Raw genomic sequence first — 20,513 nt, 5'->3', positions numbered from 1 at the left:
CCAGGGCATATTTCGCGCTTCTGTCCCAGACGGCCACCTGCACCGCCACGTTTTCCGACGTAACCGGCTCGTATCTACGAAACGCCTGTGCCGCCACGTTTTTCGACGCACCCGCCTCGTATGCACAAAACCTGGACCTCTCACCCGGCCAACCACGGTCCCCGACAGCAATGGCCTAACGAATTTCGCAGCGAGTCCCCCGCCTCCGAGCGAAGCCTGACGCCGCCTCCCACACGGTCGCGCCGGTCGCCGTCTCCACGTCGTCGGTCACCTTCCCCGCATCAGCTGGGTAACTAAATGGTGCGACCGATGGAGGTGTGGTCGCGGGACGGTCAGTTTCGCCAATCCGTCCTTCTGCTGTGATGTTGATGAACAAAGTGTGTGTGTGTATAGACTTGTAGATACTCTTGCTCTTGTAGACACTGGTGCTGCTGTTTCGGTTATGAGCCTTCGTTTCAAACATCGTTTCTTGGGTCACAAAGTTATGTTCGCGTGGAATCGTAAAGAAACTTTTCGTGGAGTTGGAGGCGAAGCGTAATGCCCTGTTGGTATTTGTTCAGTTGTACTCACGATTGGTGGCAAAATTTCCGAGTTGAATTCACTGTACTGGCTCGCGCAACTCATGACGTCATTTTAGGGATAGACCTCCTTCATGAATGCGGCGCTACGCTTCACTGTGGAACTGGAGAGATTATTCTACAAAGTATGTTGCCCGCTGCAATAGTTGACGACTTTCCGACTCTGCCCATCGATGCGCTTTCGTTGTCTGAAGATGTGATGATCCCTGGTAGGACAGCCGTGTTTGTACCCGTATGCTCTTCTCATGTCCGCTCAGGACCCTGCACTGGACTTGTGGAGCCTGATCATGCAAACGCCATCAAGAAGAATGTGCTGGTCCCACGGTCTTTCCTTACAGCCATCGACGGACATGCTTGCTTGTGGGCGCTCAACGCAGCCTCAGAGCCTGTTGTTCTACCAGCCGGATTCAAACTGAGAACGTTCGAGGAGCAGGCCACAATTTACGTCAGAATGGTCTCAGAGTCTCCAGCCATCAGTCAGACTGCGCCCAACTACTCAGCCGAAAATAAACGTATGATCAATAAGTCGTTGTCTTCTTCCAAGCAGAATGTCCTTGAGGAGGTACTTACACGCTGCGCGGGAGTCTTTGATTTCGTTCAAAGCAAGCGTTGTTTCATGTTGCCCGAATCCCGTATGTACCACCGCATCAACATGGGAGATGCTACACCGATACGCCAGAAACCCTATCGCGTATCCCCGTCAGAGAGGCAAGTGATTGCCGATCAGGTCAACGACATGCTGCAGAAAGGCGTTATTCGAGAATCAAGCAGTCCCTGGGCAGCTCCTGTTATATTAGTAAAAAAGAAAGACAACTCTTGGCGATTTTCTGTAGACTACTGCCGTCTCAAGGCCGTCACAAAGAAACACGTGTATCCGCTACCACGCATCGACGATGCTGTTGATTGTCTGCACTCGGCCGCATACTTTTCGTCCGTTGACCTAAGGTCTGGATACTGGCAAATACCAATGCATCCGTCTGACAAGGAGAAGACTGCTTTTGTCACGCCTGATGGGTTATTTGAATTCAACGTTATGCCGTTTGGCTTATGCAATGCCCCAGCTACCTTCGAGCGATTCGTGGACTCCATCCTTCGCGGCCTCAAATGGGAGATATGTATGTGCCATCTCGATGATGTAATTATTTTTGGCAATACATTCCACGGGCACAACCATCGGCTTAGCGTTGTTTTAGATTGCGTCAAACAAGCTGGTCTCGTTTTAAATGCAAAGAAGTGTCATTTTGGTGAGCGTCAAGCCCTTGTGCTTGGATATCTATCGACAGGGACGGTATACGACCAGACCCGCACAAAGTCAGTGCTGTCCGAGACTTCAAGCAACCGACGTCTGTGGAAGATCTCCGTAGCTTCGTGGGCCTGTGTTCTTATTTTCGTCGGTTTATCAAAGACTTCGCCCAGCTGGCTCATCCCCTGACAGATTTGCTCTGCAAAAACGCCCCATTTCGATGGACCATTGAGTGTGAGGCTGCTTTCGAGCAGCTGAAGCATTTGCTTACTTCCGGGCCCCCCTTGCGCCATTTTGACCCGGAGGCACTCACGGAACTGCATACAGATACTATTGGTATTGGTGTTGGTGCCGTGCTAGTTCAATATCACGACAGCCGCCAGCACGTCGTGGCGTATGCAAGTCGTACTTTGACTAAGGCGGAGAGGAATTATACGGTCACCAAGCTGGAATGTCTTGCAGTTGTTTTCGCCGTCCAAAAGTTCAGACCATATTTGTACGGCCGGCAGTTCAAGATCGTCACAGATCATCATTCGCTTTGTTGGCTTGTCGGACTACGTGACCCAGCTGGTCGGTTGGCTCCCTGAGCCTTACGGCTTCAAGAATATAATTATTCTGTGACCTACAAGAGCGGTCGATGTCACGCAGATGCCGACTGCTTATCTCGTCTTCCATCTCCGACAGTGGATGCTGATGATGATGATTTCGACAACTACCTGGCCGCAATCTTATCCAACTTCCCAAATTTGGACGTCTTCCGTCACGAGCAACAGCGTGACCCTTCGCTGAAACCGATGATTGATGTGGCTCGTAGCTCTAAACGCGCCACGCCATTCGTGATTCATGACGCCCTACTATATCGCAAGAATTACTCCAGCCATGGTTCCACACTACTACTCGTCATGCCAGAATGCCTGCGTCTTGCGGTATTCCAAGCCATGCACGATGACATCACGTCTGGGCACCTTGGATTTGCCCGAACGCTTCACCGTATCCGACAACGTTTTTACTGGCCTCGACTCTGGCAGACCACCAAGCACTACGTCGCAAGTTGTGATGTCTGCCAACGCTACAAACAACCTACCACACCATTGGCCGGCCCACTGCAGCCGGTTAAGCCACCGACATCACCATTCGAAAAAGTCGGCATAGATTTACTGGGCCCTTTCCCCAAATCTATCACCGGCCACGGCTGGATTATTGTGTGCATAGATCACATGACGCGGTATACTAAAACGATGGCGGTTGCTTCAGCCACCTCATCTGATGTGTCATGGTTTCTTCTACACTCGATCATACTTCGTCACGGGGCCCCTCTTGTGGTGATAAGTGATTGCGGCCGACAGTTTACCGCTAACGTTGTCGAAGAGTTGCTACGGCTTTGTGGGTGTCAGTATCGCCATTCCACGCCATACCACCCTCAGACCAACGGCCTCACTGAGCGCACCAATCGTACCATCATCAACATGTTTCAATGTACGTCGCTGCGGATCACAAGAACTGGGATGCCGCATTACCTTTTGTTACATACGCCTTTATTACCGCGAAACACGAAATCACGGTTTATACGCCTTCTTTTCTTCTCTATGCTCGTCATCCCCAAAGCTTCCTTGACACCATACTTTCTTTTTCGACGAATGAAAACGCCGGTGTCGCGCAGACTTTGTGTCGCGCCGAAGAAGCTCGTCGACTTGCTCGGCTCCGAACTCTTTCCGCCCACGCTCGCGCGAAAGACCGTTACTACGCAAAACACCCGCCCGTGACTTTCGCTACAGGTGATTTGGTCTGGCGGTGGACGCCCGTTCGAAAGAAGGGACTTTGCCAGAAGTTTCTTTCTAAGTACTCAGGACCATTCGTCATTACTCAGTGCCTAAGTGACATCACTTACGCTGTTGCGAAAGTGACAGCTCAGAACCGGTGTTCGCGCAAGACGCAAATTGTGCACATTGCCCGATTGAAGCCCTACAACAACCGATCGCTTCTACTCGCTCGGTGAGCTTCGTCTGGCCCGGAGGGAAATTTAACGCGGACTGAAAGAGCGAGGAAGAAGAAGAGATCGGACGCTCTCGAACGATGGTGATTCGGCAGTGACGGTAGAGCGCTGACATTTTTCAGTGTAAATAAACCCATCACATCTGTAACAATATTATTGTCGCTTTAGAGGTTGTCGTACACTGAGCTTTCGCTCTCACATAAATTGTTATTTTATTTTAATGTCCTTTTAATGAGTAGTGGCTATCCTTCCTGCACCCTAGTGCTCGGCCCATGTCCATTTTTTTTCTTCTGCATTTCAGCTATGATATTCTTATTCCATTTGTTGCCTGACCCACTTGGTTTCCTTCGTGTCTCTTAAACACCTTTACATCTTTCTCTTCATCCCTCACTGCGTCATCCTCTATTTGGGTAGAACATTCGCTGTCCCCTCCCTGTTTTGGCTTGGTAGTATAAGTACCAGTAAGGTGCAGCTTTTTTACGCGTTCTTCTTAAAAGATAGCGATAGGCTACCTTTCATTTTTTGAGAATGCTTGCCGAGTGTGCTTCACTTGATTCTAGTTCTCGTGGCTATTTAACATTCATGGTTTGCCTCTATGGTACTTCCTATGTAGTCGTATTCTTTTGCAACTTGCACTGTCTCTGACTGCCTACAATGAGGTAAAAATGGAGGAACCTACACTAAACGTGAAATCTGTAGGAGGTGAGGTGAAAACATTCGCATGCCCTTAGCTGACGCTGGTGTTCATGTGTAAGGGGGCAGTGACGTTTACAACGTGTAGCTTATGCGGCCTACTGCCATAATACCTTCAGCAAAATCAATCGTAAAATGTGACAAGCTGATCAAAGCGCCACACAACTAGGCGACGTACTTGTATCTCATTGCATTTTCAGAGTCTGCGTGAACTGACTCATTGCATTTTGAGTCAGTTCACGCAAATTAGTTCTGTTCCATGGATGTGCGTAAAAAACGTTTTTCAGACCTTTTTTTTATTACGAGCGCTCTTGAAAAACTTTCTTTTTTGATGAAGGGGGAGGTTGGCCACCCGGGGGCCAGGGAGTTCGGATGTGCCTTGCATCAGCTCCACGGAAAGTTGTTTGGTCTGGTGGAAATTGTGCAGTTACAGCAAACAACTCCTATAATCGCCTGCCTGAAGTTCTCTGGATCATCTAGACCACGACTTCAGGACTGTGAGTACGTTTTGAGGCATTTTATGGCTATTTTCGTGTCGACTGCGTCTCCGCCCAGCAAAGCCTAACGCGAGCGGTGAACAAACGCGGCGGCTCGGCGGTGGCCGACGCCCCCGGCGTTCGCTTCAGAGCCCCGTTGTGGAGACGCGACGGCAATGGAGGTGACCGTGGAGGGTACTGAAATTACCCCTGAAGAATTTAGAACCGCTGACTGGATCACGAAAGTTGGAAAACATGTTAAAGAGCTGCGTGACTCCGCTAGAGGTGACAGACAAGGACGCCAAGATGGCAACGCCCGGGCAGAAAGTGGAGCCGAGCCCGGCGAAGACAGGAAGAAGACGGCGGCTGCGAACGCGGCATACAAAAAGCTGGGGCACAAGATCGCGGAGCGCTCGATTGCGTCGTACCTACCGCGGTTGCCGGCGAACGACTACAAGATAATCATTCGTCCGAAGTGCGGGCTGGCACTCACAAAAGTTCCGAACACCAGGCTCAGTGAGGCGGTGCGCATGGCAGCGCAAATTCCGTGGATTAAGGGACAAGAAAAGGAAGTGTTCATTGTTAACGACAAGCAAGGCACCCTGATTTTCAGCACTCCAGACACAGACACTGTCTGGAAGGTGACGAGGATTAAGTCTATCAAGATTGAAGGCAAGAGCTATGACGTCACGGCGTACCTCGCGCCGCACGAGGATAACGGGCGGGGTGTGGTGCGCGGCATCAACCCGAGATTGTCAGTAGAGGAACTGACAGAGGCTTTCGACAACTCAAGGAACCCGCCGATACTTGGTGTTAGGAAGCTGGAGAACTCAAGTTCAGCGGTCATCATCTTCAAAAATGAGACAGTGCCCAGGTGGATGTACTGTTACGGCGTACTGCTGAAGTGCGTGCTTTATAAGAAACGATACGAGGTGTGCTACCGATGTGGCCAGCTAGGACACAGATCGGACGTGTGTGTCAGCGACCATGTTCGCTGCCGGGGATGCGGAATGACAGCTCCACCCGAGAACCATGCATGTGAGCCCAAGTGTAAGCTGTGTGGCAAAGGTCATCTGACAGCAGATCCGAAATGCAAGGAAGCTTTCAGGACCCCTTATACAATAAAGAAGAGACAGTGGGAGGCCTGGCGGCGAATGGAAGGAGAAGAGCGGAAGGCGAAAGACGCCGATCCACAAACGTGCAGAATGAAAGAGATCAAAGAACGGTCCAGGAGCCGGTCGAAGCATCGAAGAGGGTCAAAAGGAAGAGCGGGTTCCTTCCCAAGACTACCGGAAAGACAAGAAGGAGAGCTGCCACCAATGACTGGTCCAGTAAACGAGGAGACTTCCGGCAGTGCATTCCTCAACAGTGGGAGACCCACGTCGCCGAACCGCAAGGTGGGTTGGGGAGATAGGGCCTCCCAGGATAAACGCAATGAAGAAATGTTAACCATTAAGGAAGAGAATCGCATGCTTAAAGAGCAGCTAGCAATGATGAGTCGGCAAATAGAGGAGCTTCAAATAGCTATTAAGTCGTCTAACACAACACCGGTTTCCCTACCACGAATGCCACAGAATCAAAATATAAAAAGGCCGGAGGAGCAGAGTGCTACTCCGCCTCCAGCGAAAAAGAGAGCAAAAGAAGGGGAAAAGCCCGTAATAGATGAGAACGTCGCGACAGTGATAGACATGAAAATAACGCAACTGGAGGCAAACATTGAAGCCAAATCTACCCAGGACGATGAATGGCGTAAGGCCTTCGAGAAACGAATGTTCGAGATGTTTCCAAATCTGACACAGCAGATGCATCAGCGGGATAATAAACTTACCGAGGAACTTAAAACAGAATTCGCGAAGAGGGATCGGGCGTATGAACAGCTCGCCCAAGAAGTATTAGGCAAACCGTTGAATCACCTTAGTGGCAATCATGGCTCACAGATTCAGTAAGAACACCGTTTGGCAATGGAACTGCAGAGGCTTCACGCGCAAGCGTGCGGTTCTGCAGGAATTCCTGAGGAAAGGGGATCGACCGGATGTTATAGCTTTACAGGAATGTGGGAGAAAGGCGACATTGCCGGGTTATAAATCCTATGCAAGCGAAGGCACGAGTACGCAGGTGGCCACCCTGGTCAGGCGAAACGTTACGGCGGTGCAGCATGACATTGGTAATACACACATTGACCATGTTCTCATATAACTAATACCCCAAAAAAAGAAAAACCCTAGCTTGTTCGTATTAAATATATACAGCTCTCCCAGACAAAGGCGATGCGACTTTGGGGATCTCTTCGCTTCTACGCAACGTAAGAGTAAGAACAACCCATTGCTGATCGTCGGTGACTTTAACGCTCACTACACGGCATGGGGATATAAGCAGGCTTCAATTAAGGGCAGGCAATTGTGGGATGACATGCAAACTCATAATCTGGATTTAATAACCGACCCGTTGCAGCCAACGAGGAAGGGAAATAATGTCACGGATGACACCACACTCGACCTTACCCTGACGGGGAGCGGCACTAGTGCCACGTGGTGCAACACAAACGAGGACCTAGGCAGTGATCACATGATCATAGAAATAGTGGTAGAGGGAGGCCCAGCAACACCTAGGAAACGAAGGGTAGAGGCCGTAAATTGGGACTCTTTCAGGGACCTCAGGGGCGACCCGACTCCCATTTCCGACATTGCCGAGTGGTGCGATGGGGTGCTACGTACTGTTAAGGAAGCCACTGAAGTGGTGGAAACCGAGAAGGACAACGAAGTGGTAGACACGAGATTAGTAAATCTTTGGAAGAAAAAGAAAGCTTTGGAAAACCGACTCCAACAGAGGAGATGGGATCGTAGTATCAGGAAACAAATAGCGGCTTTAAACAGGCAAATTGAAGAGCACGCCATCACGCTCACGAAGCAAAGGTGGGGGAACGTCTGTCAGGAGATGGATAGAAATATAAGTACGTCCGGGACGTGGCATTTTCTTCGTCACCTTTTAGATCCGGAGAGCACGAAGACAGCGTCTAAACAGCAATTGGAACGGATGGCGCACCAATTTGAAGGCACTAGGAAGGAACTCTTAGAAGAAGTTCGGAGCAGATACATTAATCCCGCCAGATTCAAACCTCTCCCAGATTATGGAGGGCGGGAAAACGCAGCCTTAGACGCCCCGTTCTCCCTGGCTGAGGTGCGAGCGGAGATTAATCGGCTAAGGACTAGATCAGCGGCAGGGCCGGACAGAGTGACTAACAAAATGCTCCGCAATTTAGACGATAGGTCCATCGCTAACCTAGCAACGTACATGCAGGAGTGTTGAGAAAAAGGGACGATACCGCAGGAGTGGAAAATCGTAAATGTAATTTTCATTCCTAAACCGGGTAAAAAACTCCGTTTCGAGAATCTTAGGCCGATATCGTTAACGTCTTGCGTAGGTAAGCTCATGGAGCATGTCGTTCAGACGCGACTCAATAGGTACATGGAAGACACTGGTATGTATCCGGACACCATGATCAGTTTTCGACCCCGACTATCAGCGTGCGACATGATGCTACAGCTCAAGGACCAAATTATAGACAAGCCAACGCGAGACACAAAAGTTATCGTGGGTTTAGATGTGGCAAAAGCATTTGAAAACGTGAGGCACGTATCGATCTTGGAGAATCTGAGCTCCCTGAACGTCGGAAAGCGAGTTTATGACTACGTCAAGGACTTCGTTTCGAACAGGGCAGCCACTTTAAAAATCAGGGAAGAATTCATCGAGGACATTAAATTAGGCAACAGGGGGACACCTCAAGGCTCGGTATTATCACCCACCCTTTTCAACATTGTGATGTTGAAACTGCCTGAACAGTTAAAGGATATTGAGAATTTAAATCACACCATTTACGCGGATGACATAACATTATGGATGAACAAGGGCAGTGACGGCCAAATTGAAGGCTCTCTGCAAATTGCCATTGATAAAATCGTGGAGTACCTGGAGCCCAAAGGACCTAAATGCTCCGTCGAAAAGTCGGAAGCACTCTTCCTCATGCCCGCCGGAAAACGGCGGCTCCACAACAGGCCTGAAGTGGACATCCACTTGTACGTTAACGGCGTAGAGATCCCCGCGGTCGACAGTATCCGTGTCTTTGGACTAAGGATTCAAGCGAACCGTAAGAATTCTGAAACTCTTGCTAGGTTGGAAGCCAGTTCTAATCAGACATGACGTCTCATCAGACGAATAGCACACAGGCATGCTGGGATGAAGGAAGCGAACCTTCTTAGATTAGTGCACACCTTCATAATAAGTAGGATAGTGTACGTGGCACCTTATTTAAAATTAAACCAAGCGGAGCGGGGCAAACTCGACACCATTATCAGGAAAAGTGTGAAAGTCGCGCTCGGACTTCCCCCAAACACGTCAACTGACAGACTTATGAAGTTGGGGGTATCTAACACACTCGATGAGCTGATTGAGGCTACTGTGACTGCACAACATCAAAGACTACTCGGATCTAAAACGGGGAGAGCAATATTAAAAAGATTGGGCTATGAGCCCACGCGTCAGCAAGCGCGTTCAAAAGACATACCGATACAGATCAGGGACAGGATAAAGATACCTCCGCTACCCAGAAATATGAACCCTACCTTTCACGAAGGCAGGCGTAAAGCCAGGGCAGAGGCATCACAATCCAGGTACACTGGTCGACAGGACGTCGCGTATACAGACGCTGCGGAATATGAAAGCAAAGTGACACACACGGCAGTGGCGGTCAGGGAAGATGGTGGCCTGATAGCGTGCTGCACAGTACTTGGTGTCGAAACTGTAGAGGCCGAGGAAGTGGCCATAGCTTTGGCCATCAGCCGAAAAGAGGATCAGGGTGGTCATCAGCGACTCAAAAAACGCTGTGAGAAATTGCGAATCGGGAAGGGTGACGGAGACTGCCGTCCGTATATTAAACATGGTAGGAGTACCCAAAGAGCAGGTTCTGCTTGTCTGGGCTCCAGCTCACCAAGGACTTAGAGGGAACGAGGAGGCTCATTCCGTTGCCCGAGGTCTCACCTACTGGTCGACCCCTGGAACCTCCCAAGTTACCGAACAAACAAGCGAGTATATGCGCACATACCATGAAATCGTCGCACACTACAGGCTGAATCGGCAAGTATACCCAGGAGCGGACAACTCACTAAGTAAGAAAAACGAGGTTTTGTGGCGAAAGTTACAGACCGGGGTTTTTCCAAACCCCGCACTTTACAGCAAGTGGCACCCCGCAGTTTTCCAGTCCCAGTGTAAATTTTGTGATGAGGTAGCGAATTTGGTCCACATGGTGTGGACATGTCCAAGTCAAAACGATGGTTCTCACACAGTAGAATCCTGGGAGGCCCTGCTCTGCAGCCTAGATACCAACGTCCAGCGCGACATCATCAGTCAAGTCCTTGCTGCTGCCGCGTCCCAAGAGATTCCGGCCGACAGCTAGGGGCAACGGGCCATGCCTGAACAATTGACTGACTTTTTAATAAAGTTTTCTCTCTCTCTCTTGATGAAGGGGCACTCGCTATAAACCTATTTTGCATCGTTGTTGATGGTCTTCATGTGCTGCATTCAGTTCAGCTTGTTTGTAGCTTCACCCTTTGCCTACTTTTAGGTCTCTTTCTCAACTTCTCACCACTTATCCTGGCGCTCATTTAATTGTCTATCCTGCCTATTGCTATGCTACACATGACTATAATACATATCGCCATGATGCAGACAACTATACCATACATGGTTTCGTCTGGGTGGTGTCATACATGGTTAGAGTGTTGGTCATCCTATTTCCTTCAACTTACCCTTCTCTGCACCCCGAGTTTTCTTCTTGCTTTATTGTTATGCTATATGACATAAGGCTATTATTCTGCACATGATGACAGCACTCATATTATGCGGCACATGAGATGAGAGGCCCAACACTTAAAGGGAGTCGAACCTAATAATTTTCAGGTTTTAATGACCTGAAAGAGCGATATCATCATAGGCATGCTGTTTGAGAGGGCCCAAAGCTTTGAGCCTTATTGTTTTCCTAATGTGCACCTAAACTATAGTACATATACCTGCCTCACTGTGTTATGCCTCCAGCAAACTTTGGTCATCATTCGTGTATGTAGCCAAGCACCGCTAGCCAAAATGCCCTGCGGCTGAAATACCTTAATGATAGAGAATGTTGCAATAAAGGTGCATGTTTAGGTGATGAAAGCAAAAAATTGGCGGAGCTTAAAATAAAATCAGCTTGCCCAGGTAAGGGCAAATCAGAGATCTACACTGTTGCTATGTGGCGCCACGGATAACTCGAAACTCGATAAGGAAGACGACGATGTCGGAGCTCTCGTGCAGGCTGGGTTCCATCTTGTATGCCTGCTTGTTTTCTCGACAACAAACATATTTCTCCGACGCCTTTTCCCCATAACATTTTGTGGAGAGTGCGGGTCCTCCCAGATTTAACATCCACGACGATTCTACGAAGCGGGCGTTCCTTGGCTGCCTCTACGATGGCTGATCACGACGAGAACGAGGATTCGTCGGTACCTTCCCCAAGCGTGCCTCGTCAGACCGCGCAGCGTCCAACAGCGTCGCGTCCAGCCGTCACGAACCGCACCGTTGTTCTGGCGACTCCACATGACCCAGGCACCTTTTCCGGCAACGACGACAAGGATGTTGAAAAATGGCTTCAGCTATACGAACGGGTGAGGGCACTATACAACTGGGACCCGACGATCATGTTGGCCAATATTCTATTTTAGCTTGAGGATATGGCCAAAGTCTGGTTTTCCAACTATGAGGAAAAAATCACGAGTTCGGATATCCGCAAACACAAAATAATCACCCTCTTTGGCGAGCGCATTGGACGTCGTCGTTCGGCGCAGACAGAACTCGCGTGCCGACTGCAGTCCTGCGCTGAGTCATACGTGACATACATTCAGGATGTGCTCGCCCTCTGCCGCAGGGTAGACGACTAGCTGCTGGAATCCAAAAAGGTCACGGACATCCTCAAAGGAATCGCGGATTATGCCTTCACTCTCCATGTGTTCCGCAACTCTTCGACGGTGGACGACATCATTAACGAATTCCGACGCTTTGAAGAAGTGAAAAGTCGTCGTATTACTCCCCAATTTTCGCGTCTTCCCAACACGGCTGCCATGTCTACCTGCGAAGACGCCCGTCTCCCTTCAGCCTCTGCTACTACCGACAATATTGTTCGCATCGTTCGCCGTGAAATCGAGGCCAGATCTCCTATTGTTGATTATGCCCGTGCCCTTGACGATTCTCGGGCAACAATTCCTTTAATACAGGCCGTTGTCCGCCAGGAATGGCCAACGCCAGACTACAGACGCTCGGCCCAGTTAACAGACCTGACCAATTACCTAGTGTACCTAATATGCCCCGTGGTACGTGCAACCCACCACGTTACCAGAACTCGGCTGAATAACGAACCTCCGATGCTTCCTATCTGCTTCTACTGCGGACGAGTCGGCCACATTTCACGTCATCGCCGTAATTCCTGGAACTGGCAGCCATGGCCGCACTACGCCAACACCCGGCGCCCACCTAATGGTTCCCGCATGCCAATATACGTCGACCACGACAATGCTTCACTACCCATGCCCACTCGACCAAACCGCTCGCCGTCGCCATCCGGACGCCTGCCCACTCACCTAACCGTCGCCGCTCTCCCTCTTCCTCCTACCGCCACCAGTCCTCGGAAAACTAGCGGGCGCGGCTCCTAGAGGTGAGCCTGCCTTGTCGGCCCAACCCGAAATTCCTCCGCGCACGCTACCCGGACACAAGAACTTGATCAACGTAAATGTAGACGGCACACCTGCAATAGCACTCATTGACACTGGCGCACACATATCTGTAATGAAGTCTAGTCTTCGTGCTCGGCTAAAGAAAGTGCCTACGCCTGCTCCTATCACTGTAGTACGAGTAGCTGACGAAGGAACGTCAACTGTCACTGGGATGTGTGCAGCCCGCGTCACTGTGTCTGGATGTCATACTTCTGTTTTGCTCCAGAATAACTTCTCTCCAAAACGGCGGTTTTATAGTCGCCTGTAATTGATGTCATTCATTCATTCAGATAATTCATTCAGATAATTCATTCATTCATTCATTCGTTCATTCATTTACTGTTTATTCAGACAAAAACAATGATTGCCTAGGTTGAAAGGACTAAAGGCAGATTACCTTTGCCTGACTAAGGTCCCTCCACCCATACATTTGCTCAGGTGAAGTGGAACAAAGGATACGAATTTCATTCTGCTTTTGAATGAGGAGACACAAAATTCGAATTCAACAAGTATAACAGATGTCGACACACACATTTTAAAATAACTTTACAGTTACATTACAGTTAACATTACAGTTAATTGGTGATGACATTGCAGTCATCACCAATTTGCAGTACCAATATGAAATATATATATATATATATATAAATGCAAGAAGGAGAAATTTCTGACTGAAATACTAAGTACCATAGAGAAATGCATTTGAAAAGAAAGAAATTGAGCAATTTTCATCTAATATGCAAAAGCACGAATGACAAAAAATAAATATTTATAATAAATATTACAATTAAGGCCCCTGACAAGGAAGGAAGTACATCTTAACTTTTTTCTTCACACCGTTTTTAGTGTTATGATCTTTCAAAAGTTCACGGACATAGCTATTTTCGTGGAGTATATAAGGTATTTTGTATGATAAAGTTTGCTTACCATATGTTGCTCTGAAAAAAGGCAATCGAAAACTATCAAAGCATAGTTCATATGAAGTATCGCTTGAGTAGCAATGCTCCATATAAGTGCCAACGGTGTTTCCTATTTCATGAATGACGTATAAGCTGAGTTTAAGATTGTATAATTGGTAAACAGTAAGTATCTGAAGCTTGCCAAAAAATGGAGGAGTATGTTTTCTAGGTTGCAGATTTTTTATGTAGCGTACAGATTCGTTTTTGAAGTTGTGCACCAAATTAAAAGACAGTAATGTAGATGGGAATGAACCAAGCAATAATATAGCTGGAGCTTTAACCAGATTGGAACTAGAGACCTAAGTTTATTTAAAACCGAAATCAATCAAGACATATTGGCGTGTACTTTATTTATTTGAGGTGTGCAACTCAGGTGCTTATTAAAAAGTATACCTAAAATATTTAAACAAAGAGACTCGTTGGATTTCATTGTTTTTAAACCAGAGTGAAGTCCTGTAACCTTCTTACTTGTTTTTGTTCTTGAATGAAATAAATTTAGTTTTACTAACATTCAAGTGTAGTTGGTTTGAATCTAGCCAGTAAGAGAGTGAGACCAGGCATTCATTCGCTTTCTTCTCAAGATCTTTTAGACAGCTGCCAGAGAAGAACAAACTTGTATCATCTGCATACATAACTGTAGAACAATCCACTGGCACATGAACGATATCATTTATACAAATAATAAGAAATAGAGGTCCCAGTATAGAACCCTGAGGCACACCTAGTGTTACTGGTTTTAACTGGTAATTATACTAGTGAACACATGTATATTGCAACCTGTCTGTTAAATGGCTACGTAGTAACTCTTGAGCAATACCCTGAATGCCATAATACGGTAATTTTTTGAACAGAATATCATGCTTAACTGAATCGAATGCCTTTCGAAAGTTTAAAAATATTCCCAGGGTGAACTGCTTGCTGTCTATATTTTGAGCAATTTGTTTTTTAATGCCGAGTAATGCCATTTCTGTAGATTTCTTTGCTCGAAAGCCGAATTGCTCACAGACAAGTAGTTCATGATCATCGAGAAACTTGGTTATCCTTGTTTTTATTACGTTTTTTAAAACTTTCGGGAATAAGGGTAACACCGATATCGGCCGGTAATTATTGAAATCATTGATAGAGCCTCCCTTATGTAAGATTGTTACCCTCGCAGTTTTGATTGCAGCTGGAAAAATGCCTGTAACTTGGGCTCTGTTGCAGATATGTTGTAAAGGTGCCGCAAGTAAATTTGCAACAAATGTTATTAGAATGGCTTTGATTTCATCGTTACCGACCGCAGTATATTTATTTAGCCCCATAAGAAAAGAATAGATCTCCAATTTACTACATGGCGATAGAAATAGAGAATTCATACAAGAGGAAGCTATGTATGTTTCAATGTTTAATTGCTCGTTTTAAGAACAAGTGCTCGTTTTAAGAACAAAAGCAGTCATCAACATTGATTCCTAACTACTGCGTATTCCTCAACGTAATCAATGTAATACGGCTGAACATTATGCATCGAATTTCCAGCCGTTGAATTGTAATATGTTTCACCCCCTCTTTCGTGATCACATGGTATTCTGCCTTAGAACCAGCGAGTACTTTAAATATATGCAAAAAAGTTTCATTATGGTCAGTTGGCCATAGTGAGTGTGCGTTCATGAGCGCTCACTTCCACTACTTCTGACTATGCAAAGGAGTCGGCTGTATTGCAAACCTAGAAAATCTCGATATCGAAATGCATTGAATACTACAACGCAAAACGAATTTCATACAAAGAATACCTTTATGGAGTCTATTCATTTCAACTTATTTATGATTTCTGCCATCCCTTGCACGGACTGTTATTACTAGTCATACATTTGATCGAAGCAGTGACGTCACCCTTAATGACATCGACATCTGTGCAGGAAAGTGCGTAAGCACACAGCCTTGCACAACAGCTGTAATATCTGCTACGTAGACACTTACACGGAAGATGGTGTGTGTAAGCGTAGTCTAGCCAATTTTACGCAAGCGTACTTATTTTTCAGTTTTTGATGATGATTGATACTAAATGTGCAACTTGATCTAGGAAATACGTGTTCTTGTTGATCATTTGTAATTTGAAGGAGCAGATACCAAAGAAGAAACCTACTCGGCAGCACCTGTCGTTTGGGTTTATTTGTGTGTCTGTTTTTCTTAGCGTTGCAGGATGGACGAACTGAATTGCTGTGTTGAGCTAAACAAGTAACTAAGGCTGAATGCGAAAACATTTCTCGTCACTAAAACGTAAAATCTTGTTTTCTATTCCAAGCGAGAGATCGAGGCTCTTTGTGTACATAAGGTTGACATTTCGCCTTTGTCTTCACACTTCCTTCACCTTTCATTATTGTAACGCGGTGCCTTACTGATACAAATAATTTGTATGGGCAGTGCAGCTAGCAACCTTTCTTCAGAAATTAAGCATGTGTGACTGTGATTGAGCGTGCAGTTAAATTCAGAAATATAAATATTTGAAGCACTTTTTAATCTAAACGCAAGCGACATGTGTCTAGGTGGCAATAAATAAATTGGAAACGGCGTGTATCTTGCGATAGCTTCTGTTGAGCACCGTCGTTCATTCTTTTTTCTGAATAAATATTGCCCCCTGTGCCCATATTTGGTGAACTAGAAGAGCTGAGAGCTCAAATCAGCAGCAGTCAAGAGAAAGCATTCCTCGGACGTTGCGGATCAATCATATATATTATCCGACAAGGCTTTTGCCATTTTTGCTCTATACACTCGACTGGCACATCTGATGGTTTTGGAAATACACAGCATAGGTTGACACGGTAGTTATGTATGCACAATGGCGTCGTTAGCAGAAACTCAAGTCCTATGCGTGTAAACTATGTCTAAGTAAACTGTAATATTGACATCGGTCGAAAATTCTTCATTATACATTATTTTTGTTTTCGACGGTCGCATATTTCATCTGCCTTACATTGGTCTGATAATATAAGGCATCGAGATTCTTGCAACAGCTGGGCTGCGAAAGCTTTTCGTTGCGCCTGGTAGTGCGGACAGAAATGAACCGACACGCACTCGCTTAATTCTTTTGCGCTTCACTCCCACAAGACATGCACTGATGTTCCAGCCGTGAAATGCAATAACTATGTTGTGACACACGCTACGAGTACGTTACGTGACTAAAGATTTCGTAACATCACGTAATAATTGGACAGTCGACTAAAATGCTGTAACATGACGCAACAACTAGTAACTGGGCTAAAGTCACGTAACATCGCGTAACAAGTATACTCACGTGACTAGGAACGCATAAATTCTTCTGATAGCAAGTCAAGTGACCTGTTCCCTCTAAAACCAAGTGGAAACTAGTCCCATTGCAATTTCCTGCCAAATCAAGTAGCAGTTGGTCGCTTGGTTGAAACAATTTGCTCATGTGCAACGTTTACGGTAATTAGTAGGTGGGAGGATTAGCGAGACACGAGATGGAGCCGCGGGAATCTTTTCGATCGAGCGTGTGGGTGAGGCTATGATATCCGCAAGATGACTTTGCGGCAGCTTTTTGTATGAATACGCTTTTCGAAGGTGTGACGAAAATCGCGAGCTTGTTTGCACACTCTTTAATGTAACCTGGATTAAGCAAAATTAAGGTTTCGTTAAGGCAGATACAAACGTGGGGCTTCAAACAAGATAAAACCTCTGCGACCTAATTGTTTTGATGTCTACAGGCTAATAACAACATTTTTTAGGCATTTGTGTGTGTGCGGAATTGGTATACAATAAAAGAAGAGTGATTTGAGACAAAAAAAAATCTCTGGAAAGGATAGCGGTAAGTCTGTATATATCATACGTAAAGAACAATATCTCTTAGCACTATTCATGTGTCACATCTAAAAACCCTCGAAATAGTGTAATTAGACTGGGGAAGAGTGATTATAACTTGAAAATGTTCAGGCTGCATGAAACGCTTAAAAAAGCACTGGTGTGAATCTCATGCCTTCGATATTGTTTTGAAATGTACAAGGATTGCGAATAGGCTAACTGTTAAGGCAGTAATGATATGTATTAAGCTGGGCATCGCAATGATCTTTTCTACTATTGTTATTGCGACGCCCTGTATGTTCTAATGCTGGGTTGACAAATTAGCGCAGATGACGGCTATTTGTAAAGTTTGCGACTCTCGACAGACAGTCAGGTACATTGAATAGTTGTAAACTGAGTTTTCCTGCATTGCAAATTTTCGCTTTTCTTGCTTGCATGTGTGTTTTTTTTAATTATGTTAATTTAGGTCGGCCATCTTTCTTCAATTGAAGTCAGTGTTTATTCGAAATGCTATGTTAAAAAAACCGACTTGAAGTAGCCGGGTGTCACACATGATTACTGGTGGCCTGCCTGTAGAAACAGAATATCAAAAACGTTTTTGTGCGAGCGGAAAGTGGCTCCACAATATGCAATATCACCTCATATGAGTTCACATCTGTTGATTTGATTTATATGTGGGGTTTAACGTCCAAAAACCACGATATCATTATGAGAAACACCATAGTGGAGGGCTCCGGAAATTTTGACCTCCTGAGGTTCTTTACCGTGCACCCAAATCTGAGCACATGGGCCTACACCATTTCCGCTTCCATTGGAAATGCAGCCGCCACTACCAGGATTCGATCACGTGATCTGCGGGTCAGCAGCCGAGTACCTTAGTCACTAGACCATCGCGGCGGGGCTAGTTCACATCTGTGATTTCACCTGTTTTTCTACGTTTGTCTTCGAACAGGTTGCTCAACGTTTTTCTGTTTCAATGGTGGCACATGCCGATGGGACCCATTCGCTCAAAGCCCCACTTGCGAATGCCGTCATGGATACAGGGGCTTTCGCTGTCAGATAATGAATAACATTGCTGCAGAGGAGATCAAGGCGACATATACAGGTATACATAAAACTTAGTATGAAATGCAGACTATTCTGGTTTCGCTTCGCGAGATTAAGTAACATTTATCAGTTTGAACAGTGATTGTTAACTCTTTTAGTTTGCTCTTGATTTTAGTGTATGGTGTGCTTATGTTTTACAGCTGTGAAGTGATTTAGTGCATGAGGCGACCAAGTTCTCCATGAGCTGCTCAGTGCAGCTTTTATGCGTTGCCATGATTATGACCTTTTGGCAAATGAACGAAACTTAATTAACTATTTATATTTTTGTCTACATCAATAATGGCTGTATAGTCTGGTTCACAGTTCAAAGTTCTACCTCTCAATATAATTGCACAAGATACCTAAGGGATTCCGTAGGCACTGTGAGCAAGACACTGAAGGGGGGGCGCGGCAAGTAAAGTGCCGATTTTGGTCAAAATATGCGATTTTCTGATTTATTTTTTTTCGTAATCTTCAGACCTTCAACTTCCTTGTTCTAAAATATTACAGCGAAACGTGCGCTACAAATCCCGCAAATAGTGTTTTTGCCGAGGCTAGTCGCCGAAAAGTGCGAAAAAAAAGCCCCTGAAACGGTGTTGTTCACGCCGCACAAACGCGCCAAGTTGTTGACCGTGGGCCGCCATTTTGGTAGCTTTGGAAAGAGGAGAAAGCCGGCTTCCCGATGGTCGCGGTCTCGTATTTCGCCGAGTGAAAATAAAAGCGCGAGGAGCAAGTAAAAAAACGAAAACGAAGAACGGCAATTGGCTGCGCGGGTCACGTGGTAGCAGGCGCGACCTCTTAATGGTCAAAGCTGCGCCGCGCACCTTGGCAACCTTGGAAGCGCGAGCGCATCTGCGGCCGCCGAGTCGAGAATCATCCGGCGTGCGCTTCGTTTTTTGCCAGTTGGCTGTTTTTGTGATAGTTCGCGTGCTTTTTTTACCAAGCTTTGTTTACATCGGTGGTCTCTTCTGAGTGCTTGCTCATACTGCGGTGCTATGTTGTCGCAAAAAAAGTTCCGGAGCGTCCACAAGTACGGCAAGCGTCGGAAAGCTTGGAACAAAGGGCAGACGACTGCGGCTGCCGTCCCAGTCGCAGTTCCGGACGGAGCATGCTCTTCAAGCGTCACGGAGCCTCTACTCAGACCCTTCGCTGATTGTTGTGAGGCCGAGAGTGTGGAAGGTGCCACATCGTCGTATGTCAGACCGCCGGATGCCGTCGACCGTGATGGACGCTCTCGCGAACCCGATTGCGGTGGCACCGCGTCGGCAGCCGTTGCAACTCCGGGCGTGCGCGCGTCGAACATTCTATCGCGAGTTTCGGCCCAGATTCCGAGCAGTGAAGAAATCGCGCAGCGGGCGCAGACAAGGCGGGATGTTTTGGATGCCGTAGCATCGAAATCCGCTTCAAAGCGGAAGCTCGAGCTTCTGAACGAAGGCTGCGACGAAAATGACGGCGGTAAGGACTCCACATTCTTCATTGTAAATAAGAAGATGCTGAACGGTCTGCTTTCGTCAGTAAAGTGCAACAAGTGCGACGAAGGGTCGATACGCCTCGAGACTACGCACTGCCTTGGACTCGCGGCGAGGATGGAACTTTTTTGTGACAATTGTGGCATAGTGAACAGTGCGTGGTCGTCCCCGAGGTGCTCCGGGCAACAAAAAACGAACCCCTTTGAGGTAAACGTGCGTGCTTTGAGGGCTGTGCAGTCAGTTGGCAGAAAACAATCTGCCATAAATGACATTTTTTCTGCGATGGACATTTCGCATCGAGCACTGCACCACAAGTCCTACCAGAGACTGCAAAGGAAGTACAGCCACCCTGCCACCACATCAGCTGCCACCCGCATTGAAGCAGAAAGTGCACAGAAGGTGCATGACATTTACAAGGACCTAGGAGG

General features: G+C 46.8%; 1 protein-coding gene across 5 annotated transcripts in view; it reads left to right on the top strand.

Annotated features, from left to right (window-relative positions):
- Positions 1-20,513, top strand: part of LOC142796382 (MAM and LDL-receptor class A domain-containing protein 2-like) — a 154,586-nt gene that overhangs the window by 118,525 nt on the left and 15,548 nt on the right. For 4 of the 5 annotated variants that reach the window (XM_075886846.1, XM_075886849.1, XM_075886848.1 and 1 more), the window contains one exon: positions 18,483-18,635. The exons of the other annotated variant lie outside the window; for it this stretch is intronic. In XM_075886846.1, the coding sequence (XP_075742961.1) occupies positions 18,483-18,635 (153 nt within the window). The remainder of the gene's footprint in view (positions 1-18,482; positions 18,636-20,513) is intronic. 5 annotated transcript variants of the gene reach the window in all.

The sequence above is a fragment of the Rhipicephalus microplus genome, chromosome 2 (genome assembly GCF_043290135.1).
Source record: "Rhipicephalus microplus isolate Deutch F79 chromosome 2, USDA_Rmic, whole genome shotgun sequence".
Lineage (NCBI taxonomy): Eukaryota > Metazoa > Arthropoda > Arachnida > Ixodida > Ixodidae > Rhipicephalus > Rhipicephalus microplus.
Note: the sequence above shows the minus strand (reverse complement) of the source record. Positions and strands in the feature narration are given on the sequence as shown.